We start from the raw sequence: 26,805 nt of genomic DNA on the forward strand, positions 1-26,805 counted from the left end.
CATGCCTTTATTCCCAGAAGTCGGGAGGCAGAAGTAGGTAGATCTCTGTGAGTCTGGTTCTGGGCTGCACAAAGAAACCCTGTCTTGGAAAGAAAAAAAAAAAGCAAAAAAAAAAAAAACCCTCAAAATCCTTTCTCTTTTTTCTTTGAGACAAAGTCTCACTCTGTAGTCCTGGATGGCCTAGAACTAGCGCTTGTAGACCAGGATAGTCTAGAACTCACAGATCCACCTGCCTCCTGAGTTCTGGGATTAAAGATGTGGACCACCAAGCTTATAATCATAATTTTTTAGGTTGGTTCTCTATGTAGCCAAGGCTAATCCTGAAATTCTGATTCTCATGTCTTCACCTCCTGAGTATTGCTGGGATGACAGGCATACACCACCACACCCAGTTCATCCTGCTGTTTTTTTTTTTTTGATTGTTTGTTTGTTTGTTTTTTCAAGACAGGTTTTCTCTGCATAACCCTGGCTGTCCTGGAACTCATTCTGAAGACCAGGCTGGCTTCTAACTCACAGAGATCCGCCTGCCTCTGCCTCCCGAGTGCTGGGATTAAAGGCGTGCGCCACCACCGCCCGGTTTATGTAAATTTTCGATTTTAAGTTAGGCCACATTCATAGCTGTTCGTGCCAAATGCAGAAGCATGCGGACTGCAGGCTGCAGGGTGGGTGTGCCTGGCCATCCGTAGGCTTCCCAGACTGACTCAGGACCCAAGGAGCAGCCCTGACCAGGAATTAGGTGCCCCAGGAAGAGACGAAGCAAGGGGCAGCATGGGGGAGTCAGAGACTGAGGGAGGTGGGTGGGGCGCAGGTACTCACAGAGGGCCTGGAGCCTGGCTGCCCAGCTGGTCCAGCTGCAGGGAACAACTGCTCCAGCTCCTTGGCACCCATATGCTTCTCATCTCGGCCGAGCTGCGCCCCCTCTCCTCGGCTCATTCCATTCAGGGACAGGATACCAGGGTCCCTCTGACTCCGGGGACCCTGAGGAGGGGAGAGCTGGTTTTCCACATCCTTACACAGGAGGACCCTAAGAGATGAGGCAAGTGTTAGGGGGGTACCACTGGGGACAGAGGCTGAGCTGCCAGCTCTGTCTCTGTCCCCCGCGGCAGCTCCTCCCCAGACTCAGGACCCACCTGCCCCTCTGGCCAAACAGGAGGAAGAGGATACAGAAGACGATGCAGGTGACTCCGATGTGGATGCCGATGACAATGCCTGTGGTGGATGTATGGTTGGTGACATCTTCCTTCCGGCAGTCACAGGGGGGACTCAAGGCTAGAGGGCAGGGCAGGTTGGGCTGGCCTGAAGCAAGACTCCCCAGCCTTCTTCCTCTGCTCGACCCCTTTAACCTTTCCTTCGGGGCCCCAGCTCAATCTTTCAGCTCTTTCTCTAAGTTCTAAGCACCGGGTTCTGTATCAGATACCAAGACTTGTGCTATTTATTTTGAGACGGGGTTTCACGTAGCCCAGGCTGACCTCAAACTTGCTATGTAGCTGAGGATGGCCTTGAACTTCTCATCCTCCAGCTTCCACCTCCTGAGTGCTGTGATTACAGATGCTATGCCTGGTTTCTATGGCACTGGGGATGGGACCCAGGGCTTTGGAGCTGCTAGGCAAGCACTCATCAACTGAGCTGTGTTCCCAGCCAAGAGCAGCTGTACTTTGTTTTGTTTTTATGGACTGTTTCATCCTTGCCATAGTTTTACAAAGTAGGAACCATTAACCCTGTTTCATAATGGGAAATAAAATAAAATAAATGAATAAATAAATAGAATAAAGCTTGAAAGAAGTGGAGCAACTCGCCCGAGGTCACGCATACAGCTGCAAAGCCGCACAGTTAAGCTTTATGCTTCCAAGCCGTGTGCACGAGGGCTGCAAACAACAGCCTCCCTCCCACCCTTTTGTCACCCATTCGCCCCTTCAGGTCAGGCTGCAGCCCATGGCCTATCCTTAGCCCTTACCTGTCCTCTCAGAGGCTCCCTTCAAAGACACGAAGCGGACGGTGGCGTTCCCGTCTCCATGCTGGTTGTAGGCGAGGAGTTTCACCTCATACACAGTACTGGGGTCTGCAGGAAGCAGGGCTACTCAGCAGCTTCCCCTTCCCTGCCAGGCAGCTTTGTTCTGGAAGGGGAGGGACACCACCCCGGGCACCCAGTGTCATTGCCTTGCCCAGCCCCTCACCCTGCATGTCTCACCAAGCTGGCTGAGGTTGTAAGAGGAGACAGTCCCAGGGAGCAAGATGGGGCCAGTGAAGGAGGCTGCGCTGACCGGGCGGTAAAACAGCTTGAAGCCCCCGTTGTGTTGGACCAGGCGTGGCCAAGGCTTCCACAGAAGTTGCAGAGAGGAGCTGCCCAGCAACCGCACCGATAGCGGGGGCGGGAGGGGGGCTAGAGGGCCAAGATGAGAGCAGTCAGTCGGAGCTTTAGTTTTCTTCCCGTGACCTAGAACCCAAGAACCTGACAGCCTTCTCCTAACCTGAGGCACAGGGCATGGCCTCACTCTAAAAGGCTGCCCCTTCTTCCCGGGAGAGCTGTCCCTGCTTAGCCTCAGGACCAGTACCGGGTGCTCCGATAGCCCGAGCATCTAGGGTTCCGCATCCCAATCTCCTTACCTTCCCCCAGGGTGCTGGCCAGGGTGGGGACAGAGGCTAAACTGGCCCCCCTTGGTGTGTAGGCCTTGATATAGAAGCTGTAGGCTGTGGAGGGCTCGAGATCTCTGACCAGGTGCTGGAAGGTGCTCTTGCTAACTGCTTCCTGATACTCCAGCTTGGGAGAGTCTGGGAGGCAAAAGGGAGCCCCAGGGAGTGTTAAGAGATGGGAGGGCATCTTGGAAGTTTTGGTGAAATAAGGTGGTCAACGAGCCGGGTGTGGAAGGAAAGGGGGTCAGGATATGTGTGGTTCAGAGGGTTAGCTACAGTTAGGGTGGGTGACAGAGCTCTCCTGATGGTCACTACGTACCAGCAGCCTTCCTGATGTGCAAGACATAGCCGATGATCTCCTTGGTGTGGGCAAGAGGCTCACTCCAAGATACTTGAACCTCGGTGGAGGACACAGAGACAGCACGAACATTGCGTGGGGGGCCTGGCAAACCCTCAGCCCACAGCACGGTCAGCCTGGCGCTGGCTTGGGATGAACCAGCAATGTTCTCAGCCACACATTGGTAGATGGCCTCATCTTCAGGACCAACTCCAGAGATGCTCAGTGTGCTGCAGGGAGAGGGAGAGCCTCAGAGGTTGGCCACATTGCACCCCCCTGAGAGATGGAGAGACTGAGCCCCTGCTTGTCTGAGCAAGACTTATCAGCACAAGGGTGGCAGGCCCAAGACGTGAGTCCCACGTCCCAGAATCCCTAGGATCCCATCCCATCTCCCCTGGCTAGAGAGAGGTACACGCTTATATTTGGACCACTGACTTCAGACACCGTTTCTTCACATTATAGTACCACAACACAGCACGTGCACACACACACACACACACACACACACACACACACACACACCTGTTGTTGTTCTTGAGCCTGACGTGGCCTCCCGGCCCCAGCACTTGACCATTCTTCAACCATGTGACATGAGGGGGTGGTTCACCTTGAGCTTGGCAGGTGAACATGGCCGTGGTTCCAGCCGGCCTGGAGATGGACTGGGGATGCTGGACAAACTCTGCTGGGGCTGAGTGGACACAGAGAAGCATGGGGTCATAGGGGTCGTGTAGAGAGGCACAGGGACAGCCATGAATGGAGGGGTGAGGAGAAAGGGTTAATGGGTCAGAGAAGAGGCCAGGAATGGCTCCCTTTCTTCTTCCTTCACCCCAGCATCTAGGAATAGGATTCCATCTTAAGGACTATTAAAAAAAAAAAAAAAAAAAAAAACACCCTGACATCTGTATCCGAAAGCAATCAAGCTGAGCTCCCTGCTCAGGAAATTGTTAAGTAAATAAATGTGCTAATAGGCTGGCTGCACCTCCAAGGCTGTAATGACAGGAGATGGATGAGCCCCCCTTCACCACCCAATCCCACTTCCCTCCAATCCCCAGCCTCAAGCCTCCATTAACACCCAGGAATGGAATACTCCATCACTTTCACGCGGACAGATTAACAGCACGCAGCAAGCTAAACAAACGGCATTTAAGTTCCTGATTCCCCACTTCCCATCTCTATTCCCATGCCATGGAGGAGAGACAGCCAGGGAGAAGCCCTGGAAATGGAGGCTGCCTGCGGGGGCCCCACATCCCGAGAGAAGGAGATGGCAGGCACACTAGAGCGCACAGCAGGCAGGTGTGAGCGTGGAAGAGCCACATGTGTGAATGAAACGGCTCCGCGGGAAGGGACACGTGTGAGCCAGGGGAATGACCTGCTGATATCAGAAAGTGGCAGAGCTTCCCAGGGTGAAGGGGTGGCACCAACATGTGCAGGGCACATAGGTTGTAAGTCAGAGAATGCCACGCCCCTCTGGCGCTATGACTTGTGTTCTCGGGAAGACCTGTGTCTTTGACAGGGCCAGAGACGTATGAGGGGTGAGGGGCAGGGCTCGGGCGAGGCTAAGCAGCTGCAGTAATAGAAAGTACTGATCTCTGGCACAGACCAGAGGTGCTGAGGGGTCATGGGGAAGCAGGGGTTTGGCTGCTCTGTACCTTGAACCACCAGCCGGCCCTGGGCTGTCCTCCTCACCCGAGTGCCAGGCCTGTTGGCCGCACAGACATAGACACCTGAGTGCTGGACGGTCACATCTGAGATGATGAGGTTTCCTGTACCCAGCACCTGGATGCCCTCCACACCAATGGGGCGACCATCTGCAATGGAAGTGGAGAGGAATGAGCGGCGGGAGTGTGGAGATGGGAGAGATGAGAACATTCCAGAAGCCTTACCCCTTTACTAGTCTTCCGGAAAGCCCCCACCTACGGCTTTGGCACCGTCCCTCCACAGAAGTTCGGAAGTGGCAGAGAAATGCATGGTACTTGAGTCCAGCAGCAGGGGCCAGAGTCCTGATTCTAGCACGATTGCTGGCTGCTTTTGCTGTTATTGTTTGCTTGGTTTTTACCCAGCCTCCCACCGCACAGCCTAGGGTGACATCCTCCCGCTTCAGCACCTACGCGCTTCTAGTCCCTTCTCCTTGAGTCCATAGAGGACTTGAATTTGATCGGCAGTTGTAAACTCCATGGCTGAATATCCATTCTAGTCCAGGCTGCCAAGGCACAGACAGGGCCCTGAACATAAAGGCTCTGAGAAGTCCCTTAGTAAAGAGCCTTGGTTAACTTTGTTTCCCACACTTGTTAGGCCCCTGAGCCATTCTTTCTCTCCTACTAGGCCTAGGCCGTACTCTGGGAAATGACGGAGCAGATGGCTCCTGGAGTGCCTAGTGGCTCCTGATGGTAGCCTACTCTTTCCATTTTCTCCCTGGGACCCAAGCCCTCCCCCCACCCCAGGGATCAGATTAGCACAGTCAGAACACAAGGAGACAGCTCCCCATTCAGGCCCTGAAGTGGTGAAATCTACTCCATTATCCCACAGGGCCCCTCCTTCCCCCATCACTCAGCTGCTAGTGTGGCATAGTCTCCTCGTGCATGCGGCCCCACCCCACCCCTCTGGAGGCTCCTTCCCCCAGTGACCTTTCGGCTTAGACTAGTGGCCCATCTGCACCCTTTCACTGCTTTCTTCTGTTGCCTGCGAGCTCTGGCTGGGAGCAGGCAAGCCTGGGAGTGGGATGCTTGCTAAGGCTTAGGATTGCAAAACTGGGGGTGTGGCCAGGGCATGGAGGGTGGGGTGGGAGGGACTGGGTGCTTAGGGCGGCAGAGCTCTGGGGCTGGAGAGACACTGAGGGAGAACTGTCTCTACTCCGTAACCCAGGGAACTAAGCCAGCTCCGCAGGGAGAGAGAGAATGCAGGAGCAGCAGGCTGACCTCCAGAAAAGCTCAGCCCCTCCCCAGGCCACAGGGGAGGAGACTGACCCTTGCGGAGAACAAACACAATTTAAAGTCCTCCAGAGCTGGGTGATGAGACCACGACACCAGCCCTCCCAGGGGGTAGGCTGGCCAGAGAGCTGGGCTATGGATGAGGCTCACCCAGGCGGCTCCAGGACACAATGGGGCGCGGGTTGCCCGTGGCGACACACTCCAGCACCGCAGTCTGGTGCACTGTCAGGGTGAGGTTCTCAGGCCCCACCAGGATGGTGGGCTCCTTGTAGACCCCGGAGCCTGAGCCTGAGGGGAGAAGACCACATTTCCTTAATTCAGTGGGAAGCTTTTCCACTTCCTCACTCCCACTCATGACCCTGGAGACACACACCAGCCCCCAACAAGTTCTGAAGACAAGGAGATGTTGGGGAACTTCAGGGTCCTGACAACCATCCTTACCCCCAAGCTAGACCTCCAGCATTGGAAGAACCCAGGGATCACTGGGAAAAGGAGAGGGCTAGAGACCAGCCTCGGCTGCCAACTGGGTGTGTCTGGGAGTAGACCAACTTGGGTGACAGAACTGGGCCGAAGGAGCTCACCTGATACAGTAAGCCTGGCCCCGTGGCTGACCCGCACACTGGCAATGTTTGAGGCCACACAGTGGAAGACACCACTGTCTTCAGTCCGAAGTCCTGTTATCTGCAAGACCCCCTTGGGCAGTAATGTGTACCTGTTGGGGGAGGGCACAGTTGACAACCGGCATGACCTCAAGCCATGGCGACATAAACCGAGATGTGGGCACTAACCCAGTCATACTGCTGTGATCACAGACACTCACTGGGACCCTCCCGGGTGGATATACCATCCTAATCTTGATAACAATCACACGCGACCCTCACACACACCTTCTTGAGCCTAGGATCAGGGTCCAGTAAGCCATGTGGACCCCCAATTTTGACTGCAGCTTGCATAAAGAGCACTGCCCCAGGTTGTAGGCACTGTAGCACACACAAGGCTGCAAGTTTTTATCCAGATTCAGTACCTCCGTCAGCCTCTCTGTCCTCCCCACCAGAGGCTCACCTCTCATCGTCCGTGTCAATGGGAACTCTGTTCTTCTCCCACGTGATCAGGGGCTTGGGAAGCCCATGGATTTGGCACTGGAAGCGGGCTACACCACCCTCCTCACCCATGGTGGCCTGGGGGTGCACGTGGAAGTCTGACATGGCTGGGGAAACAGAAGAGGGGGGCAGATAAGGTGCACTGTGGAGGTGCAGAGGAAGTGATGAGGGGTCACCCGCTGAGGTGCAGTCTGTTTGAGGCAGGACAGTAGCTTAAGAGACATACCAGCCCTCCCCTCAGCCCTCTCTACCATGGGTAGGCACACTCTGATCCCAGAGATGACATAATGTTTAAGAGACCTAGAGAGGAGACACTGAGACAAGACATTGTTGTATGCAAAGTTCACAACTGAGAACCATGCAATCTAGTTACCAAAAAAGGCAGAAAGAAAAAATTCATAATGTTTTAAATATATTTACAACATTGTGCTGGACTGGATTTATGACCTCCCTTGGCTTGTAGGGTGAACATTCCTGGGAGGCCAACTCCAGAATGATGAAGCTTGCTGGGCAGTGGTGCACGCCTTTAATCCCAACACTCAGGAGGCAGAGGCAGGCGGATCTCTGTGAGTTTGAGGCCAACCTGATCTACAGAGCGAGTTCCAGAACAACCTGCTACACAGAGAAACCCTGTTTCAAAAAAAAAAAAAAAACAAAAAACAAAACCAGAACAGAGCGATAAGACTCTAAGGAGGTATGTGTGGGCTGTGGAGGCTTCCCAGGGAGGAAAGGGTCTCCTGGACCTCATTCGTGAAAGTCACCTAGAGGAAGGCACTTCTCCCAGACTGGCTACTGTCTTTTTTATCTGCTGGTACCTGAGCAGTATGTGCCACATTCTACAGAACTGCAAACTGAGGCCCAGAGAGTGAACCGGTTCACCACTGTCACCTTGTAGGGACATTGTCAATAGTAGCGTGGCCAGCCTCTTCCCTACTAGGGCCCAGTGGCTTTCTATCCTTTCCTTCCTTGTCCTCCCCCCTCCCCCCACACACACATGAAGCTCTGTAGTTTCCACAAGCGCCCCAAGAGGGTAGTGTATCCATGCAAGGTGACAGGCCTCTCAGAAGACTGTCAAACCTACCAATCTACATTTCAATGTGTCATAAATATTCAAGGACCCCCTCCCCACCTTTTGGGGATCAGACTCACACTTAAACTCTGATCTACAGAGGGGGCCATGGTGCCCCCTTGTACCCCCAGCTGGTTAAGTGTTCCTCCCACCCTGCTCCCACCCTGGCTCAGGCCCCACACTGCAAACCTGGGGAAAGGCCCCTCCCATACAAGCTCCCAACTTCAGCACCCGGACTGAGATTTCATTAAAATCCACTTTGCTTCAAGTGCAGGAAGGCGGTACACCATCTGTCCAAGCTGCGGCCCCTCCCCTCTGGCACTCCATCAATTGGGGCAGTGGCTCCCTCCCTCTCAGAAGGAGCCCCTCCCTCAGCAAGCAGGGACCCTGGAGCTTGTTGCTGGCTGTCCCTGCTCCAGGCTCCCTGGCATGCCTGGACAGCCCTCCTCATGGCTCCAACGTCCTCTCTCAGGCTCCCTCAATCCACAGTCCTGCTCTGGACTCCTGGCCCCTCAGCAGCTTGCAAGGATTGAGGACAAGCCTTTGTGCCTTCCTCGAGAGTCTCTAGGGGCTGGCTCCTTTGTGGCCATTCTCCATCTCATTTGCATGTGGTTCATTAAATATAAACATGCATAAAAATCCCCTGCCCAGCCTCCTCCTCTCTGATGGCCTCCTGGGAGTGTGGTGGATGGGTGTGCACAGCTTCTTGTACATGTGTTCCAGGCTGAGTGTTTGCTGGGAAGCCTGGCTCTGTCTCTTGTATCTGGCCTAACTGTCCCCGTCTGGACAACAGTAGGGGTTTGATCTGCCAGCTACTGTGGCTGGTATGTGTTTCTGGTGTTGTGTTGGTGATCAATCACTAGTGTCTCCCTGTGGGTAAAGCTCTTGTGGACAGGACTTTGGAGCCTGGCTTTGAGAGGGAAGGACAAGTGGTCCAGCTGGGGCCCCCATCAGGCTGGATGAGAGGATTCCCCAAGGAGCATCCAGAGGTCAGCCTGCCCTGCCTCAGGCCAAAGGGTGTCCTTGGAGAAAGGCCTATAGGTCAACCCAGAGGCTCAGGAGTGGAGGTTGAAAAGTCTCTGGGGTTCTGTCTAGCCCAACCTCCAGGGCTGGAGATAGACCTTGGGGGTGGGGGAACGAGTACCCAGGCTCCAGAGTTGCTATCTTGCTCCCTCATAAAGACCCTGCCTAAACAGGAGCTGGTGTCCTCTTCTCTAGCTGGAGAGGAGCTGTATCCCTAGGCCCCCATCCTTACAGATGCTTCCTCATTACTGAATCGAGTCTTTTGTGCCTTTAGGCCCCAGGCTGGACTCCCTGGAGGTCCTAGAACTGGTCTGAGGAGAGACAGAAGAAGCTCCTACTTTTCAGGTCTGGGCGCTGGGATGGCAGAGTCTGGTCTTTATGGGTCAGGCCTCCCTCAAACGCTCAACCTTAGAAGGACACTATCAGCACAGCGAGGCTGAGTATGATGATGCTGGGAAGGGATGCCAGTGCTGGAACTGGGTGGCACCCCAGTAGAGTCACTGGACCCCTAGAGGTTCCCTGGGGCCCTCCTAGCCCTCACTGCCTTCATTGGAGGGGACCTGGTAGACCCTGCGTGTTGTCTTACTGGCACACTTATTCTGAAGGGTTGCTTTGCTTGTACAAAAATGCTTGAAAACCCATTTTGAAGTGAATCTTTTTGTCTTGTAAAAGGGGTACTGAAGGCCAGGCCTTCTGCAGGGGTGTCCTTACTACCCTAGCCAGTTTTTCTCTCTCTCCAAGGCCAGGAACCCCTGCAGCAGACTGTACATTAAACCAGGCTCCTCTTCCTTTCTTCCTCTTCCTCTTCTTCTTAAAGATATCATTTTGGCTGGGTGGTGGTGGTGCACGCCTTTAATCCCAGCACTCGGCGGCAGAGGCAACTGGATCTCTGTGACTTTGAGGCCAGTCTGGTCTACAGAGGGAGTTCCAGGACAGCCATGGGCTACAAAGTGAGAGCCTGTCTCGAGAAAACAAACAAAATATACAATATTTATTTATTCTTATTTTATGTGTATGGGTATTTTGCCTGTTCCTCAAATAGACTGGAAGAGGGTGTCAGATCCCCTGGAACTGGAGTTACAGATGGTTGTGAGCTGCCATGTGGGTGCTGGGAAGTGAACCTGGGTCCTCTGGAAGAGCATCCAGTGCTCTCAACTGGACCATCTCTCCAGCCTGGTCAGCTTCAGCTTCACCCGGGGAGTCGAGCGGGCTATCAGGTGTGTTCTTCTCACCAAGCCTCCTGCTTCCCTCTCCTCTTCCTGGCCTTCACTTACTCTTTGGTCAGCCTGGGGCTTGCTGAGTGACCTAGTTTACGCAGCATACATGGAGGGGTAGGTGCCCTCAGGACCCTCAGATTCTGCGCTAACCTCTACCACAGTCTCCAAGTCAGAGAGCTTACCCAGCTTAGCTGGAGAACCAGAACCTTCAAGGCTTTGGGTTCCTCTTGTATCATGGCAGAACATATTTGGTTCTTAAGTCTTGTGTGTTGTTTGTTTGTTGTGGGATGTTTGTACACGGTGTGAAGATACATTGCTGTAATTGTTTTTTTTAAAATATTTATTTATTATGTATACAATATTCTGTCTGCATGCCGGCAGGCCAGAAGAGGGCACCAGACCCCTTTACAGATGGTTGTGAGCCACCATGTGGTTGCTAGGAATTGAACTCAGGACCTTTGGAAGAGCAGGCAATGCTCTTAACCTCTGAGCCATCACTCCAGCCCTGTAATTGTTTTAATAAAGAGTTTAATGGCCAATAGCCAGGCAGGAGGTATAGGCGGGACTTCTGGGCAGAGAGAGAGGAAGTAGGAGATGAATCTAGACCTGCAAGGGATGACAGGAGACAGGGAAAGAAATAGGAAGGGCAAGATGGAAGAGAGATAATGCCACATGACAGAAAGTAGATTAATTAAATAGGTTAATTAAGTTACAAAAGCTAGATAGGAACAAGCCTAAGCTATAGGCTGAGTTTTCATAATTAATAAAAAGTCTCCATGTCATTATTTGGAAGCTGGCTGGAGGGACAGAGAAAGACTTGTTACATACAAACAGGCTTTTGGGCTCCTCTAGTGTCAGGGTAGAGAGTCAGACGGGGGTGGTGGTGGCGCATGCCTTTAATCCCAGCACCCAGCACTTGCGGGAGGCAGAGGCAGGCTGATCTCTGTGAGTTCGAAAGCTACGGAGAAACCCTGTTTTGAAAGATCAAAAAAAAAAAAGGTAGAGCATATTTAGTTCATAAGTCGTGTGTGTTTGTATTGTTTGTTTGTTCTGTCCTGTTCTTTTTTTTTTTTAAACAAAGTTTTGCTATGTAGCCCAGGATGACCTCAGACTCAATGTAATCTTTCTTCTGAGGTCTCCTAGGTGTTGGCATGAGCTACCTACCACACCCCCCACAGAAACCTGTTCTTAGCCAGGTGTGGTAGCGTACATCTGTAGTCCAGGTATTCAGGAGGCTGAGGCAGGGTGATCATGAATTCAAGAACAGCTTGAGCTACACCGTGGGATTCTGAATCAAAAATGAAAATAAGGTCATCACAGAGGCCACAGTGTGGTTGATGACTGTGGCCTGCGTTAGCTGCTACCCATTACCCAGTGCTATGGTCCTGGCAGTTGATGCGTCCACTTCCGCACTTCTCGGTCCTCTGAGGACAGTTCTGGGTTCTTCCCTTCGCTGGGTGACAGAAGAGGTAAGGAAGTAGGTGGGAGCCTGCCAGGTGTGAGGGCCAAAAGGAAGCAACAGGGAAAAGGAGATAGCAAGCACCCTATCCCTGTGCACTTGTGAAAGGGTCTTCCGGCTCCCCTGTGACCCATTCACCGTGGATGCAGCAGGTTACGGCAGAGGTAAGAGGGGAATAGAAATGACAGGAAATGGTCCTGGACACCCCTATAGATCACCCAGAGGGACAGGGTCTCCAGAGAACCAGAGCTACAGCAGCTCCAAGAAGGGAACTTATTACCTGGTCCAGGGCCTTTGCAGAGGTCAGGCCTGGATTTGATTAGCCAGGCTCCAGAGGGACATGGGGGACAGTGAAAGGTTAAAGCAGAGCACTGGGAATGAAGCTCAAGTCTCCCACCTTTGGCTGCAGCCACATTACTATCTGATGTATGATGATAAAAAAAGAGCTGAGGACATATTTGGAAAACTTCGACTTTGCCAGAGTTCGTAGATGGGGGTGGAGGTTTCTGAGAGCTCACTGCCCCGTTCTCATGCACTCGTTTAAGAGGGGATCACTGTGAAGACGAATCCAAAGATCCTGAAGTCTAAACACACACACACATACATACACATACGTATACATGCGTGCACACAAACATGCACACACACACCATCTCCCTACCCATCTATCACTGTCAAGGATTAGGGCACACAACATCTGGAAACCCAGCTCCTCCTCAGGCAACATGGACACTAATAACATTTTGCTTACACCAAGCACACGCCTGCACCCTCGACACTGCTACCCATTGCTTCAAACTTGCCCCTAGAATTTCATTCTTCAGTAAGTCATGTCTGGGAACCCATGAAGCATCGGTTCCAGAGCCCTCTGCAGATAGCACACATCCATGCTCATGTTCCTTACATAAAATAGTGCACACACTATTTGCATATATATATGATATATATGAGTTCAAGGGCAGCCTGGTCTACAAAGAGAGTTCCAGGATGGTCAGGGCTACATAGATAAACCCTGTCTCAAAAAACAAACAAACAAAATGTAAATTCTGTTCCTTGACTTACTGCCACTTTTCAAATGTTCCACAGCCACAGGTTGGCCGCTGGCTAGCGGGCAGCCAGCCATCCCAAAGTTCTATCGCTAGTGCTCATCTCAAGGCTTCAGAGCCCTAACTGCTTCTGTTTCCCTGTCTCACTGCTGCGCCATCAGAAAGGACCCCTGCTCTCCGTCTTCACTCCTGACCTGCCCCTGCCTCTCACAGTTGCCCCCTCTCGGCCATATGAACACAGAAACAGAGGACCAGCGCCACATTTGTAGGCTGACCTGTAAGCCACGATGCTTCACATGGCAAGATTCTGTACTGTCCCAAGTCAGCAAATATTTGCTAAGAACGTTTTAGGATAGTGGTACAGACATCACAGAAGACTCTAGAATCACCCAGAACTGAGTTCAAAGTTCAACACTACAGTTCAGTCCAACTTCAGTCCACTGTTATGAACTCTGAGAGTTTGGGCAAGTGAGATGACCTCCCAGAACTTTTTTTTGTTGGCTTTCTGTTTGTTTTTTGTTTGTTTGTTTGTTTTGGGACAGGATCTCACTATGTAGCTCTGAATGACTTCCCAGGGGTGGGAAGTAATGGCCTCAAATTCAGAGATCCACCTGCCTCTGCCTTCCAAGTGCTGGGAGAAGAGTTTTGTGCCATTCCACCTGGTCCTCAGAACTTCCTTTATTATTATTATTATTATATATAATAATAATAATAAAACAGGTGTGCTCCCTTCACTAGGCCTGCTGCTCCCTGATGCTCCCTGCTGCTGGAGGGGATCAGGAGAACTGAACGGAACTAAGAGAGAGCCCCCAGGTAATGGAAGAGCAAGGCCGGAGGCGAATGACTCCACCCATGGAAGAGACTCTTTCCCTGGAGAGGACAGGGCAGATGCAGTCCCCTGGAGATGGGACTGCAGAGAATTTGCAAGAGGATGGAGAATGGGGAGGGGGTTCTTGGGTGGGAGACAACAGGGCATTAACCAGAGTGTGGTCTCTTCTATCTGACTTCTGCTGGGAGGTTTCACGGAGGCAAGCTGTCAGTTGGAAGAGGCCGTTGGGTAATCGAGGCCTTGATTTCTCTAGTAAAATGTTTATGAAGCCCATAAAGTCATGCCTTTATTGGCCAGGCTCATTCCCAGCGTTGGATGTGGCTCTCTGAGGCATAGTTAAAACACCTGCTGAACTAGGCACCGAGGGCGACTCTGGCCTCAGTCCAGACCTTTCAGCAGAACCAGCAGTGAAGCCTAGTGGAATCTGAATGCTGAAGGGCAAGGAGCTGTGTCCCTCATATGTTCTTTATACCAGGATACCTCTGTAAATGCCCCCTTCCAAAATGACTAGGGAAGGGAGGGCAGAGATGGTGAGAAACCCTGGGTCCTGAGGCAGCGGGGGTATTGCTCCTGCTGCCCTTACCCCAGGGGTGGGAAGCACTGGCCTTTAAACAGTTATCGGACCCAGGCTCACCCCTAACACTGTTCACATTTCCCCATTATCCAGACCCCCCTTGACTTTAGCTCTGTTAAGGAGCAATATGCCCTGACCAGCTATGGTCATCGAGATGGTTAGCGCACGACTCAGTAGTCCTGGGGACTTTGCTGTGGGTGGAGATGGGGCTCTGAATCCAAAAGTTCACTCGGAAGTGGGAAGGACCGTGTGGATGTTGGAATTAGCAGAGGAGGGTAGATGGACCTACAGACAGCTTCCTAAGACTGTGGTTGGCTCAGAAGCCTGCTGGGCTTTGCTGGCCCACTTTGGCCAGGTGACCCTGCTGAGAAACCTCGGCATCCCTTCATCGGCCAGCATCCCTTCATCGGCCGGCATCCCTTCATTGGCCTCCCCGAGCTCCTGACCCTTTCTTGGGCCCCTGAACCCCAGGCCCTCTCTCCCACCCTCTGGCTCCACCACCAATCCACCAATCTCCCCTACCCTGGCTCCAATTCCAACACAAAAGGCAACTTTGTCTTTCAAGTCCCCAGCCATAAATCCACAGCTCACCCCTCTGCAGCCGCCTCTGACAGATGGGGGCCTGGAAGGGGGAGCAGTGGTGTGGGATGGTGTGTGGAGGGGCTGCGTTCTCCTTAAGAACGTCTGTGCGTCCAGCTACTGCCCGCTGGAAGACTGGGGGAACCTCCAAACTTTGATACCACAATAGGTCAAAGGCAGGATGGCAGGGGATCCCAGAGGCTGGGGCCAAGGGGAATAAAACCTCAAAGCCCTACTTTTAATTACTTAGCCAGGACGTTTGGAAGCTCCAGCTCTTCCCTAGACACCTTCTCCTCCACTTCCAGCCTCCCATGGAGGGTGTGAAGTGCGCCTGGAGAGGGTGTGCTTGCCTATTAAGTATGTGTGCCTAACGGGGGAGGGGGATGTGACACTTGGTGGTGGCCTCTGGAGCACTGGGGCGGGGAAGGTGAAGGAGGAAATGTAAGGGAGCCCCACCCCTGCCCCAACTCCTGCTCCGTGTGGTCCTTCTGCCACAGCTGGGGTTTCAAAAGCATACCCAATTTCAAGTATTTTGTCCTGTTCTCATGCCACGTGTCAGGTGAACCCATGTCCTGGGTTTGGTTCAGGAAGTCCAGTCACCTGTCCCAGTCACACAGTAGACCTGCTGAGCCCTCCGTGAACATTTACTCCACATACACACACACACACACACACACACACACACTGAAAGGAAGTGCCAACATCAGACTCGCTGGCATCCCAGGAACAAAACTACCCCACCCCTGAGCACTGTTCTTAGACACCGCCACCACACTCTGAAAAGAACCTAGTGAAATCAGCAGGCTCCTATATGCTGTCACAGAAACATGGCTATGAAGGCCGGAGAGATGGCTTACCGGTAAGAGCACCGGCTGCTCTTCCAAGAAGCCAGGTTTGATGTCCAGCGTCCATATTGTGGCTCACAATAGCCTATAGCTGCAGGGGATCCAATGTCCCTCTTCTGGCCTCTGAGAGTACCAGATACACACCTGGTACACAGGCAGACACATAGGCAAAACACCCACACAAGTGAAACAAAGATTTTAAAACGTGGCCCTAAAATCCCTGAGAGCCAGGGGTACGCCTTTAATCCCAGCACTCAGGAGGCAGAAGCAAGTGGATCTCTGAGTTCAAGGCCAGCCTGGTCAACAGAGTGAGTTCCAGGACAGCCAGGGCTACACAGAGAAATCCTGTCTTCAAACAAACAAACAAACAAACAAAACACATACATGCACACACACATACACACCAAAAAAAAAAAAGGCCTCTATTTCTTACGTTTGCATAATAACCACATTAGGTAGGGTTTTCCAGCTTTTCTGGGGCTCAGAGAAGTTGAGAATTTGATCAAGGGCACACAGATAATCACTGGGATTAAGGCAGGCATTTCTTCATTTTCATTTTGAACTCAAGGTGGGCTGACTCCAAATTCCAAGCTCCTTCCCAGCAGCACAGCTGCCCTCACTAAGAAAGGACACATTTCCGTGCTGCTCAAATAGGAGTGGCAAGCCCACAGGAAGGCACAGGGTGCCCTGCATCTTAGACCCCGCAGCCGTCTTTCCTGACCACTTTAGAGCTACCCACACACAGCCAGCTTCACTTCAGTCTAACTGCCCCAGGGTTTGGGGATTTTATAGAGTGTAACTAATGCAGAAAAGCACCCTGATAAGGTGGTGTTATCACCACACTAATGGCCCCTAGATTCTATTAACACAGGTAAATAAATAGCTAAGATGTGCTTGTCCCAGGTGGCTCTTTCCTAAGCAAGTCCAGTTCTTCCCACATCAGAAAATCTGAGGTACCGCTCTTTCCAGAGTGGGGAGGCCCAGAATACCCCAGTAGGATATACAAATGGAGGAGTCTTTTTTCCTCAGGCTGAGAGGGCAAAGCATGGTGAAATGCCAGGGGCTTTTCAATAACTGCTTCGGCAATCACGGCCAAGTCAAAGTCCTTCTCTGTGCCTCAGTTTTTGTTTTGTTTGCTTTTCCCTCAGTGTGACTGGGGAGTTAAGGCTGTGGAGTTACAAAGTGTTATCCAGATATAACCTTCAAGGCACCAAGTGCAGCCTGTGGTGCCGGTCAGGGGGTGGGAGTGGACCTAGCAATGAATCCCTGCTTTGGATTTGAAAATGCCCAGGTCCAGCAGAGCCTCCCTACGCAGACTGTGTGTCTCTGTTAGTGTCAGGGTCACCAATCTTCCTTATGTAAACCTGCCGGGTCCTACCATATCCTTAACTTCCGTTGTTCTGGTCCGGACACCGGATCTCCCTCACCTCCCGGAAGGGCGTCTGGTTAGGGGGCCCAGGCTGGAGCTATTAAGTAAATTGCTTTCACATGACCACCAGGACAACTCAACAAAAACAGACACTTCCCCCAAATTTCCAGAGCCATATATTAGGATTTGTAGGGATTGGTGGAGTGGGGTTAGGTAATAGAGGCAAACTGGATCAGGCTCGGCTCTGACCAGGCTGGGAAGACTTTCAATTCCAACCTGGCTTTTACTTGTCTGTAAAATGGAAGTGGAGGAGGATATAAAAGGTAATACCCAAGATCCAGACCTAAAACAGAAAAAGAGAATATCTAGGATTCTAAACCGGGGCTTGGCTGTCCTGCACCACAGACAGGTACTCTCAGCACTCAAGTGGAAAATCAGAAAGACCAGAAGTTCACGGTCATTCTTGAATATTTGAGTTTGGGACCAGTCTAGGCTACATGAGACCTCGGGGGTCTTCTATTGTTTTCTTAAAGACTAGAGAGTTGGCTTAGTGGATAGAAGCATATATTGTTCTTGCAGAGGACCTGCGCTCGTTTCCTATCTGATAATCACATAACTATAGCTCAAGGAAGATCTGATGCCTCTGACCTCCAAGAGGCTCTGCATTCATGAACACACATACACACAATTAAAAACTTTTTTTTTGTTTTGTTTTTTTCTTTTTTTTTTTTTCAACTGCTCAGAAATCTTTATTCTCTAATAGGGTGACACTTTCCCCTTCCCAAGCTGCTGCCCCTCCCATTCAGGGTTTCTCTGAGTTCAGTATCATCTATCCTGTTACAGGGGGAAGGACCTCTTCTTTCTGGGGGGCTCGGGGTGGGTTTTGCTGGTCTTTGTTGTCTGGGAACAAGGTGGGGAGGGACATTGGCCGCCAGCACTTAGAGCTCCATGATGTCCCCAGCTGGGGATGCAGGGTAGAAGGGACTGGGGGTATCCCCCAGCCTCAGTAGCCTGAGGGGCTCAGGGATCAGGCTCCCAGGATAGCGCCACAGAAGCAGCTCTGGGCAAGAGCTCCTGAGTGGTGGCAGGACCTGGGGGAAAGTCACAGGGGGGCTGCAGTAGGGGTGGTCATTATGTAGGCTGAGTCGAGAGAAGTGGGTGGCCATGTTCTCCTCGGAAAGAAACTGCTTGTGCAAGGGCTCCCTGGCGTCCAGGCCGCGAGCCACCCCAGTGGTGGCCCGTGGGTCCCGACTTGGGGGGCCTCGCTCCAGGAGCTGTTGTAGGATCATTACGTTTCAGGGTCCCGCAGATAGAGGTTGTTTTGTTTTTTTCAAGACAGGGTTTCTCTGTGGTTTTGGAGCCTGTCCTGGAACTAGCTCTGTAGACCAGGCTGGTCTCGAACTCACAGAGATCCGCCTGCCTCTGCCTCCCGAGTGCTGGGATTAAAGGCGTGCGCCACCACCGCCCGGCCACAATTAAAAACTTAAAAAGATTCTAGGACACTAGGCGATGTCCCCTCCCCATTCTGCAAACGGCACTTCTGTATTACATCTCAAAGCACGCTGTTGTTTCCTGGAATTTCTGGTGCCTCAATACCAAACCCAACAGATGGAGACCTGTAGCCCCTCCACCCCAATAACTCTCTAGAGCCAGCCATATCTGTCTTCAGGAGGAGGAGGTCTGTAACCCCGAGAGGACCCTGGGGCTCCTTGGCTCTTACGGGACAGTGGCTGGAGATCTCCTAATCCCTTAGGAACCATCTGCAGAGGGGTTCAAAAGTTTTCCCAAGAAGTCATAGGACTCCTCGACCTACTCAAGTGGAGAGTCTCTTCTTTCTGTATACTTTTTATGAATAGCCTCATCATGTGCCAGGAGGCCAGGTTATAAACAAAGGAGTCACGGGTCCACCTCCCTCCCTCCCATGGCTAGCTGATCCCGACTTATCTTTCCTTCTCTTCTCTACTGCCCTGGCTTAGGGTTTCATCACCTGCTGTAATAGCACACCCACCTCCACCTTCTCCCTTTCAGTCTTCTGTCCCTCCTCCCAAATGTCCAAAGCCACCATGTTCTTAAAGCATGGGTAGTGTCTCTCCATTGCTGTTTTCCGGGGAACTCTACTTAGATTGACATTCATGGTCTTCTATATTAGGGGCTTGCATCTCTCTATGCTCAAAAGACAGCTCATGCACTCACATGAGATAAGTTTTCCTTCCCTGAATAGTCTTTTTTGTTTTTAAAAAAAGATTCATTAGTTTTATATGTCTGCGTATTTTGCCTGTGTGAATAGGTGACATCAGAGTCCAGAAGAGGGCACCAGAGCCTCTGGAATTAAAACTGAGGCTAGTTACAAGGTACAGGGAACCCAACTCAGGTCCTCTGCAAGAACAAGGGCTCTTAAGCACTGAGCCATCTCCCTAGCAACCTGAGCCTCCCACACACCTCCCCCTTAAAAGACATGGTCTCTCTATGTAGACCTATATGTTTGAAGCTGGCCTCAAACTCAGAGATCCATCTGCTTGCCTCCGTCTCCTGAGTGCTGGTATAAAAGGGTATGTAGACCAGGGCACCAGGCTATACCATGGATGCTTATGCTCGGCCCAGAACTATTTGGCACCTTCCCCTGCAAACACTTTCCATCTTCCACTTCTCCCAAAGTAGACAGCATTGCCGACAGCTCCCACCCAGGCCCTTATCAAACTGTATCAGAGCCAAGTGCCCACATAGCTTTCTGCCTCGTCGCCTGTGGGCTGTGAGTCCCAGAGAATGAAGAACAGACTAGCTTGCCTTCTTATTTGTAGGAACAGACACAAAGCAAATAGGTCTTCATAAACTGCAGTCTACTCGGAACGGTCTAGGTTGGCGGTTCCTTGTCATCTTGAGATAAGGCCTCCTGTACGCCAGGCTGGCCTGCAACTTGATGTAGCATAAGTCAGCCTTGACCTTCTGATCCTTCTGCCTCCACCTCCCAGGTTCTGGGATTAGATATGGGACTATGACACAGAGTTTATGAAGTACTGGCTTCAAGCATGCTAGACAGGCACGCTACTAACAAGTCCCCAGGCCTTCCTCATCTTGTCTTCCACTCAAACCCCCACTTTAGCACAATTTCCTCTACTTCAGCCTAAGCTTCTTCAGTGAAAACTAAAAAGCTGGACAGATCTCAGTACTCAAACTTGGTTGTGGATTCCAGCAAAGCAGAGTTCTGCCTAACAATGCAAAAGGCAGTATCCCACTGTCAGAGATTCGTTGGTCTGGGGTGGATGAAGTGGACAAGAATCCGTTTCTACAAAAGCTCCAGGAGAGACTCACACACTTAACTGGTTGTGGGTACCTCTGGCCCTGAGCAGGTTCTTGAGAACAGCCACAAGGGCAGATTCTCAGCCCAACCCCCCACCTCTTCCTGGAGGCCGGCTGGTCCTAGTATTCCGACTCCAGCGCCCAAGGCAAGGCGCAGAGGGCAGCAGGCGGGCGGTGGGGGAGCCTTCAGAGCGCAGCCCCCCCGGGGGCCCGGTGGAGGCATTCGGGGGGCGGGCGGGCAAGGTCAGGGCCCGAGCCGGGGGCCCTGAGAGTCTCGTTCGCTCAGCCGCAGAAGTAAGTGGGACCATCTGCTCCACTCCTCGGAGGTCATTGCTTTGTGTCAAGCTCCCCATCCCCCTCGCTCCCCTCGCTCCTTTCTCCCCCTCTTTGCCCTTTGACTTCCAAGACTCAAAGGGAGAAAAGCACTTGAGGTCCTGATGAAAGTGGGAATGTGATGGGGAGCAACACCAGCCGCCGCGGCACCACCGCACAGCCTAGGCCCAGAATCTCCGCAGCCCGAGCGCAAGAGGCGCGATCTCGGTCCGCGGTGCAGGCGCAGGCAGCGGGAGCTCCCGCAGGAGCCAGGCCGGGTTCCCACAGCCCGTCGGGTCCGCCGGGCCCCTTTGAAGTGGCCGCAGCTGCACACCCCGCCCCGCGGCTAATCCGGGCCAACGCGGGCGTCCTCGTCGCGTCCCCCCATCCTCCCTCCCCCCCGCATAGCAATAGTGTCCGCGCTGAATGGCACTGGCTAATTACCTCGCTCGCACCACCGCGGGTGAATGAGAGAATCCGACATTGTGCGCAGCGAATGGAGAAAATAAGACAGCCATTGTCCTCGCACGCCAAACGAGGGTTTGATGTCGTTGGGGCGAGCAAAGCACCATTTCCCGCCACCCCCTCCCTCCCTAGGGGTTCGAATTCCCCAGCTAGGCCTGGCCTCCTACTCTGGTAAGGGGAAACTGAGGCAGGCAGCAGTCGCTGTCCCCTAGAGATGATGGACGAGACGGGAGCACCCCTCCTGCTCCGAACGACTCCTAGCTCGTCAGCCAGCCGTCTCCATTGGCGGCAGTCACCTCCTCTGGTCTCCCGCTTCCATGCTTGACACTGAAAGCCAGTAAAGGCCTGCGTTCACCAGGACCTAATTAGATTTCGTGAGAACACAGGAAACCATTGGCGGGAGAGTGGGGGGAACTGCCCACTTTGGTGCCCACCTGTGGGTCACCAACTGCAAGCAACGATAAAGTTTAGAGATTGGGCAGAATGACTCAGAAAAGCTCAGAAGTAATAGAAAAAAACGGCAGGAGGCAGTCTGGGAGGCCAGGAGGCAGGATTTGAATCAGAAGCACTGAAGCCGAAGTTTGGACTGATAGGGACCAACGCCGAGTTCCAGACACAGATAGGTGAAAACAGACAGCTCGTCAGAAACCAATCAAGCCTGAGGCATTTCTTCATCTATTAGGATAGTTAGCTCAGCTAAGAAATCAATCAGAACTAAAGGAAACTGATACAGATGGGCAAGCTGATGGCCCTGCTGTGTAAGATGCTTCATGCCCACTGGGCTTCTGTCTTTTCTTCATCACTAACAAAAAAGACAAGGGGCTTGGGGTAACATGGACAGCACACCCTTCATATGAGGAGTGTCTTCCCTCTCTGCCCGGGGTTACAGGTGTGTGCCACCATGCCTGGTTTTAGTGAGCATCATCATTTTGACACATACCAAAAAAAAAATGTTCTCTGCATCTGCAGGATTTTCTAACATCCGTGTCATTACAACATCACAAGGCCTTTGCAGGCAGCCACAGCAAACTCCTTAGTTGGAGAAATAGCATCAAAAAAAAAAAAAAAGAATGGAGGGCTAGAGATGTAGCTCAGATATTAGCACACATACATAAAGCCCAGAGTTCGATCCCCAGTACCGCATAATCCTAGCACCCAGGAGGCAGGGGCACCAGCAGTTCAAGGTTGTCCTCTGCTGAGTAGTGAGTTCCAGGCCAGCCTGGGCTGTATGAGACCCTGCCTCAGAAGAGAACAGGGACGACACTGGAGGGAATGAGTGAGCAGCCACCAAGCTGTTCCTTGCTGTAAGCAAATGTGTTTAACATTACCAAATACTGGCTGTAATCACATGTGAAAAGCATGTTTTCAAATTTTAAGTCTAGCTCATTGTTTTCCTTACCCAATTCCGAATCAAGGTTTAGTGGAACCCTGATCCTCGCCCTAGATTTGATCGCGATGTTTTCCTCCTTAACTCTAAGTAAATCTTTGTCCCGGACTTTTATTTCTCCTGCCCAAGGCTGTATGGGACCTTTTAAGCCTGCTTGGCTTCACAACACCTGCTGCTGTGAACTACTTACATTTGAAAGATCTGCCTAGTTAGTCAATTTAGAGAACACCAGAGCAAAACAAAGAGATAAAAGCGGAGTGGCTGTGTATGGGGTAGAGGCAGGAGGTCTGGGGCCCGCCCCCAGCCCAGACCCATTCCCCCTCCCTCTTCTTCCACCTCTAGTTCTGGAGTCCCTTCTGCAGAGCCACAAGTCTCTAGGAAATGATGTTTAATGTTTGTTCTTCTACAGAGGAGAAGGTTTTATCCAAGGAGACAGCTGCTAGTAGCAGGGTCAAAGATCATTTGTAATCTAATAGAGTCTACTACCTTCACTTTGTGTGTGTACTTGTGAATGCATGTGTGCACATGTGTTCATGTGTGCACAGGCAGGCAGAGACTAGAGCTTGAGTGTCAGGTGTTTTCCTCAAACATTCTTTATCTTATTTTAATTATTTTAGATTTTTATTTATGCGTGTGTGCACTCACGCACACACATGTCATTGGAGGCTAGAAGAGTGTGTCAGATTCCCTAGAACTAGAGTTACAAGCTGTTGTGGGCAATCTGGCCACTGGAAGTGGGTGCCGGGGCCGGAAGTGGGGTCCCCTGGAAGAGCAGCGAGGACTCTTAAAGGCTGACCCCACCACCTCCATTTTTGAGATAGGTTCCCGGGCTTACCTGGAGCTCATCAATTTAGCTAGACTGAATAATTACCCAGAAAACTCCAGGGTACTCCTGTCTCTGCCTACCCAGCTCTGGGACTACAGGCATGCGCTGCTGTGTCAGACTTTTATATGGGTGCTAGGGATCAGAACTCGGGTCCCTATGCTTGTACGGCTAGCACATTACCAAGCAAGCTATCCCCCAGCCTGCTGCCTTTATTTTATAAGACTTAAATGCTGAATAAACAGAAATAACATGTGTGCACGCACATGGTGTCTTTGTAGTTTAACCAGATTTCAGAGTCAATGCTGAATGCTTAATCCTCAGATATATTATAATTTGGAAGATGGTTCATGATTCAAAAACAAAAGGAGCCTCCAACTCAAATTTAACTCTGTACTTTTGGCTAGAGCCGATTTCACCTATCTACTCAACCCAAATAAGTAACTTCTGAGAAAAATACTCCACAGGTAAGCACTCTGGAAGAAAGATGAGGTTCCTTTTTCCCTTCACCATTTCCACAGCAATGTCCACCCCACAGCTGGCTTCTGTGCTTCTATGGTTGTAATGCTTTCGGGTGACTGGAAGACAGGCATGGATATGAGTTGTTCTTCCAAAGAGAAGGCACAGAGGCTGGAGAAAAGGGAGACTTTCAGCATAGAGTCTGGCCTGTTATCATTTTTCGGGTTGAGGTCGGTAGTCTGACATCCTGGAAATGCCTCTCACTTCCCCAGCAGATAGTCCACCCTGAGATGACTGTACCTCTCTTAGTGGGGAGAAGTGCCCTTCGCACTGGACACTTGCTAAGGACGCCTGTGACCTTGGAGGGAAGGCCCTTCAGAGACCTGAACAGAACGGTGACGTAGGAGTGGACTAAGACTATAAGTGACTAGAATGGGCGCTAAAGGGCACAGTCAGAGGAAGAGATCAAGCCAGGCGGTAGTGGTGCGCACCTTTAATCCCAGTACTCAGAGGCAGAGACAGGCAGATTTCTGTGAGTTCGAGGCCAACCTGGTCTACAGAGTGAATTCAAGGACAGGCTTCAAAGCTACATAGAGAAACCCTGCCGGGCGGTGGTGGCGCACGCCTGTAGTCCCAGCACTCGGGAGGCAGAGGCAGGCGGATCTCTGTGAGTTCGAGACCAGCCTGGTCTACAGAGCTAGTTCCAGGACAGGCTCCAAAACCACAGAGAAACCTTGTCTCGAAAAAACCAAAAAAAAAAAAAAAAAGAGAAACCCTGTCTTGGAAAAAAAGAAAGGAAGGAAGGAAGGAAGGAAGGAAGAAAGAAAGAAAGAAAGAAAGAAAACTCTTTTTCATCTTTGAGCTTAAGCAGCCAGGCACAGTCACCACTGTGGACTCCAGATGTAGGGACCGAGAAGTTCACTGAAGTGGGTTAGGGGAAGCCACTACTGGAGCCCTAGATAAGCTCAGCTTGATTCACCCACCCCATCCTGTCTGTGGAACTCCAGAAGGCAAGCAAATGACGGCAGGCAGGGATCCTATCTTCTCATATTGGACTCCTAATTCCATCCTCAGGGACCAACTCCAGGCCGTGCTCCGAGTCTACAAGAAGGAAGGATCCCATCTGTGTCTTCTCCCCTGTCTGGTCAGAGCGAGAGCTGAGTCATACACACCTGTCCCAGAAGGACTGAGCCCACTTAAGCCCCCAAAGAGCAGAGCAGTGCACACAACCCCGTGACTCCCCCGCCCCCAGAATGAAGGGATAAAAGCAGTAGCTTGTGGTGCTTGGTGGTACACGCTTCCAGTTCAGCATTTGGGACTGTCTCAGCAGCAATCAGGCTGGGACTATAGCTCAGTCAGTAGACTGCTTACCAGCATGCAGGAAGTGCTGGGTCAGAGTCCCCAGCTCTATATAAACCAGGTGCACTCTGAGATCAGAAGGTCACGATTGTCATTAACTGCATAGTGAATTCAAGGCCAGCCTGGGATATATGAGACCCTCTCTCAAAAAAATAAAACAAAATAATACATTCAATTAAAAAAAGCAGCAGCATTTTATCTCAAAAAGTCTTAATCCCAGAAACATCACAACAGGGTGCTTGGTGTGATCTTAATTTTGGCACAGCTTGATGGGAAAATGATGGACTTGTCAGAAGCAAAAGAGGGAAGAGGAATATCAATCACGAACAATGCTATCTAATACCACATTGGTGATCTGAAGCCACAGAAACAGCCTAGCCTAGGCAACCTGCAGGCGATACTACATTAGACAGGGCTTCTCTAGGGCAATAGAGGAGTGTGACATAATTATCAGGGATCTCAAGAAAATCAGGGAGAAGAGAATTGTTGCAGAAAGGGTGTGACATTCTATATAAGATGATGTGTAAGAGACATGACCAAAAAAAATACCCCAAAAGAAAAGGAAAAAAATAAGCCAAAATTGAAGATGGCAGAAAGAGATCTAGGAATTGTTGTTTATCGCTGGGTTACAATTCTCTAAGGTCCTATTCAACTCTGGCTCTGAAATTAAAACTCAAATCCCATTTGACCAATCAGCACATGGGAAAGAGCATCTGGTTCCTTGCTATCTTCTGTCACAGCTCTAAATTCAGGACTTGGGACAAGGTTCTCCATTTCCAGTGGTATGAGAAGCAGACTAGTCAGGAGGATGGAAGAGGGGAGGTCCGGGGCTGTGTGAGCTTGCGATGCCTTAAGAGTTATCCTTCCCTTTCTGATGCAGTCTGGGCAGAAACATTGTCAGGTTGATGTGCACCCATCATGTTTAAGTCTGCTTTCCTGCAGCCTCTGAGACCTTTGATTCTTCCCTCCCAATTTCAAATTGTAGACAAATTGTCTAGCTCTGCCCCTTGATCAGAATTCCTTGGCCAAGCCCCTTAGGAAGAACAGAAGGGGGAGCCCAAGGCTTATAGCTCTGGCATTTTTTTTTTCTCTGCAGTTCTAGATTCCCAAACTGCCATGGGGGGCAAGTTTTCAGAGTTCACCAGGTAAAGATGTTCCTGTTCAAAATGACCAAGCAGGCTACAGAAGGAGGGACTCTGAGACACTGGGCCTGGACAGCCAGAGCCAAGGAAGCAAGGAAACACACACAAGGGCACAGCCACACGTTCTCACACTTGCACGGATGCTAGTGGCTGTAGAGCTGACCTGGCAGCAAGGGACTAATAAACTACAGAGGAGAGAGGACGTAGGTTGGGAGGGTATGAGGGGCTGCACAAGATCAACAGAGACACAGTGCTGAGCAACGCATTTACGAAGTGACTTCAGGCTGAGTGTGCACCGGGCAGAATCAGAAGTAACAGTGGCTGAGGAAGACTGGAGCTTTGAGCACCATGGCTGTCAACTGAGTCCCAAAAGATACAACGATTGATCTGTTTGGGGGCCTCTTGGTCACGTCTACCCTTCACTAAGGATCTCTGTTCTGTGCCCTTCCAACAAACACCTTTTACTCTTCCCTAGTGAGCAGGCTGCTACATGAGGGCCAAGAGGGCAAGGGGACCACCGTGGACTTCTCTCTGGATTAGTGGGAGGAGGTGTTCT

General features: G+C 51.5%; 2 protein-coding genes across 2 annotated transcripts in view; both read right to left on the minus strand.

The window, feature by feature from the left end:
* The window catches only part of Igdcc3 (immunoglobulin superfamily DCC subclass member 3), a 43,714-nt gene that overhangs the window by 1,989 nt on the left and 14,920 nt on the right, over positions 1 to 26,805 (minus strand). The window contains exons 3-13 of the mRNA XM_041679676.1: positions 6,958 to 7,102; positions 6,477 to 6,607; positions 6,046 to 6,183; positions 4,618 to 4,776; positions 3,491 to 3,656; positions 2,951 to 3,198; positions 2,605 to 2,769; positions 2,189 to 2,380; positions 1,955 to 2,059; positions 1,131 to 1,209; positions 817 to 1,024 (exon numbers count right to left, since the gene is read on the minus strand). Of these exons, the coding sequence (XP_041535610.1) occupies positions 817 to 1,024; positions 1,131 to 1,209; positions 1,955 to 2,059; positions 2,189 to 2,380; positions 2,605 to 2,769; positions 2,951 to 3,198; positions 3,491 to 3,656; positions 4,618 to 4,776; positions 6,046 to 6,183; positions 6,477 to 6,607; positions 6,958 to 7,102 (1,736 nt within the window). The remainder of the gene's footprint in view (positions 1 to 816; positions 1,025 to 1,130; positions 1,210 to 1,954; positions 2,060 to 2,188; positions 2,381 to 2,604; positions 2,770 to 2,950; positions 3,199 to 3,490; positions 3,657 to 4,617; positions 4,777 to 6,045; positions 6,184 to 6,476; positions 6,608 to 6,957; positions 7,103 to 26,805) is intronic.
* LOC121466121 (host cell factor C1 regulator 1-like) lies at positions 17,808 to 18,303 on the minus strand. The gene has a single exon (XM_041679675.1). It carries the CDS (start codon positions 18,292 to 18,294, stop codon positions 17,944 to 17,946), a length of 351 nt encoding a protein of 116 aa, XP_041535609.1. The 5' UTR covers positions 18,295 to 18,303; the 3' UTR covers positions 17,808 to 17,943.

Source organism: Microtus oregoni, unplaced genomic scaffold (genome assembly GCF_018167655.1).
Source record: "Microtus oregoni isolate MIOR12 unplaced genomic scaffold, Mior012 000032F_ref0000030, whole genome shotgun sequence".
Lineage (NCBI taxonomy): Eukaryota > Metazoa > Chordata > Mammalia > Rodentia > Cricetidae > Microtus > Microtus oregoni.

Coding starts and splice junctions, on each gene's coding strand:
- LOC121466121 (XM_041679675.1), bottom strand. CDS start 18,294: ATGATCCTACAACAGCTCCTGGAGCGAGGCCCCCCAAGTCGGGACCCA.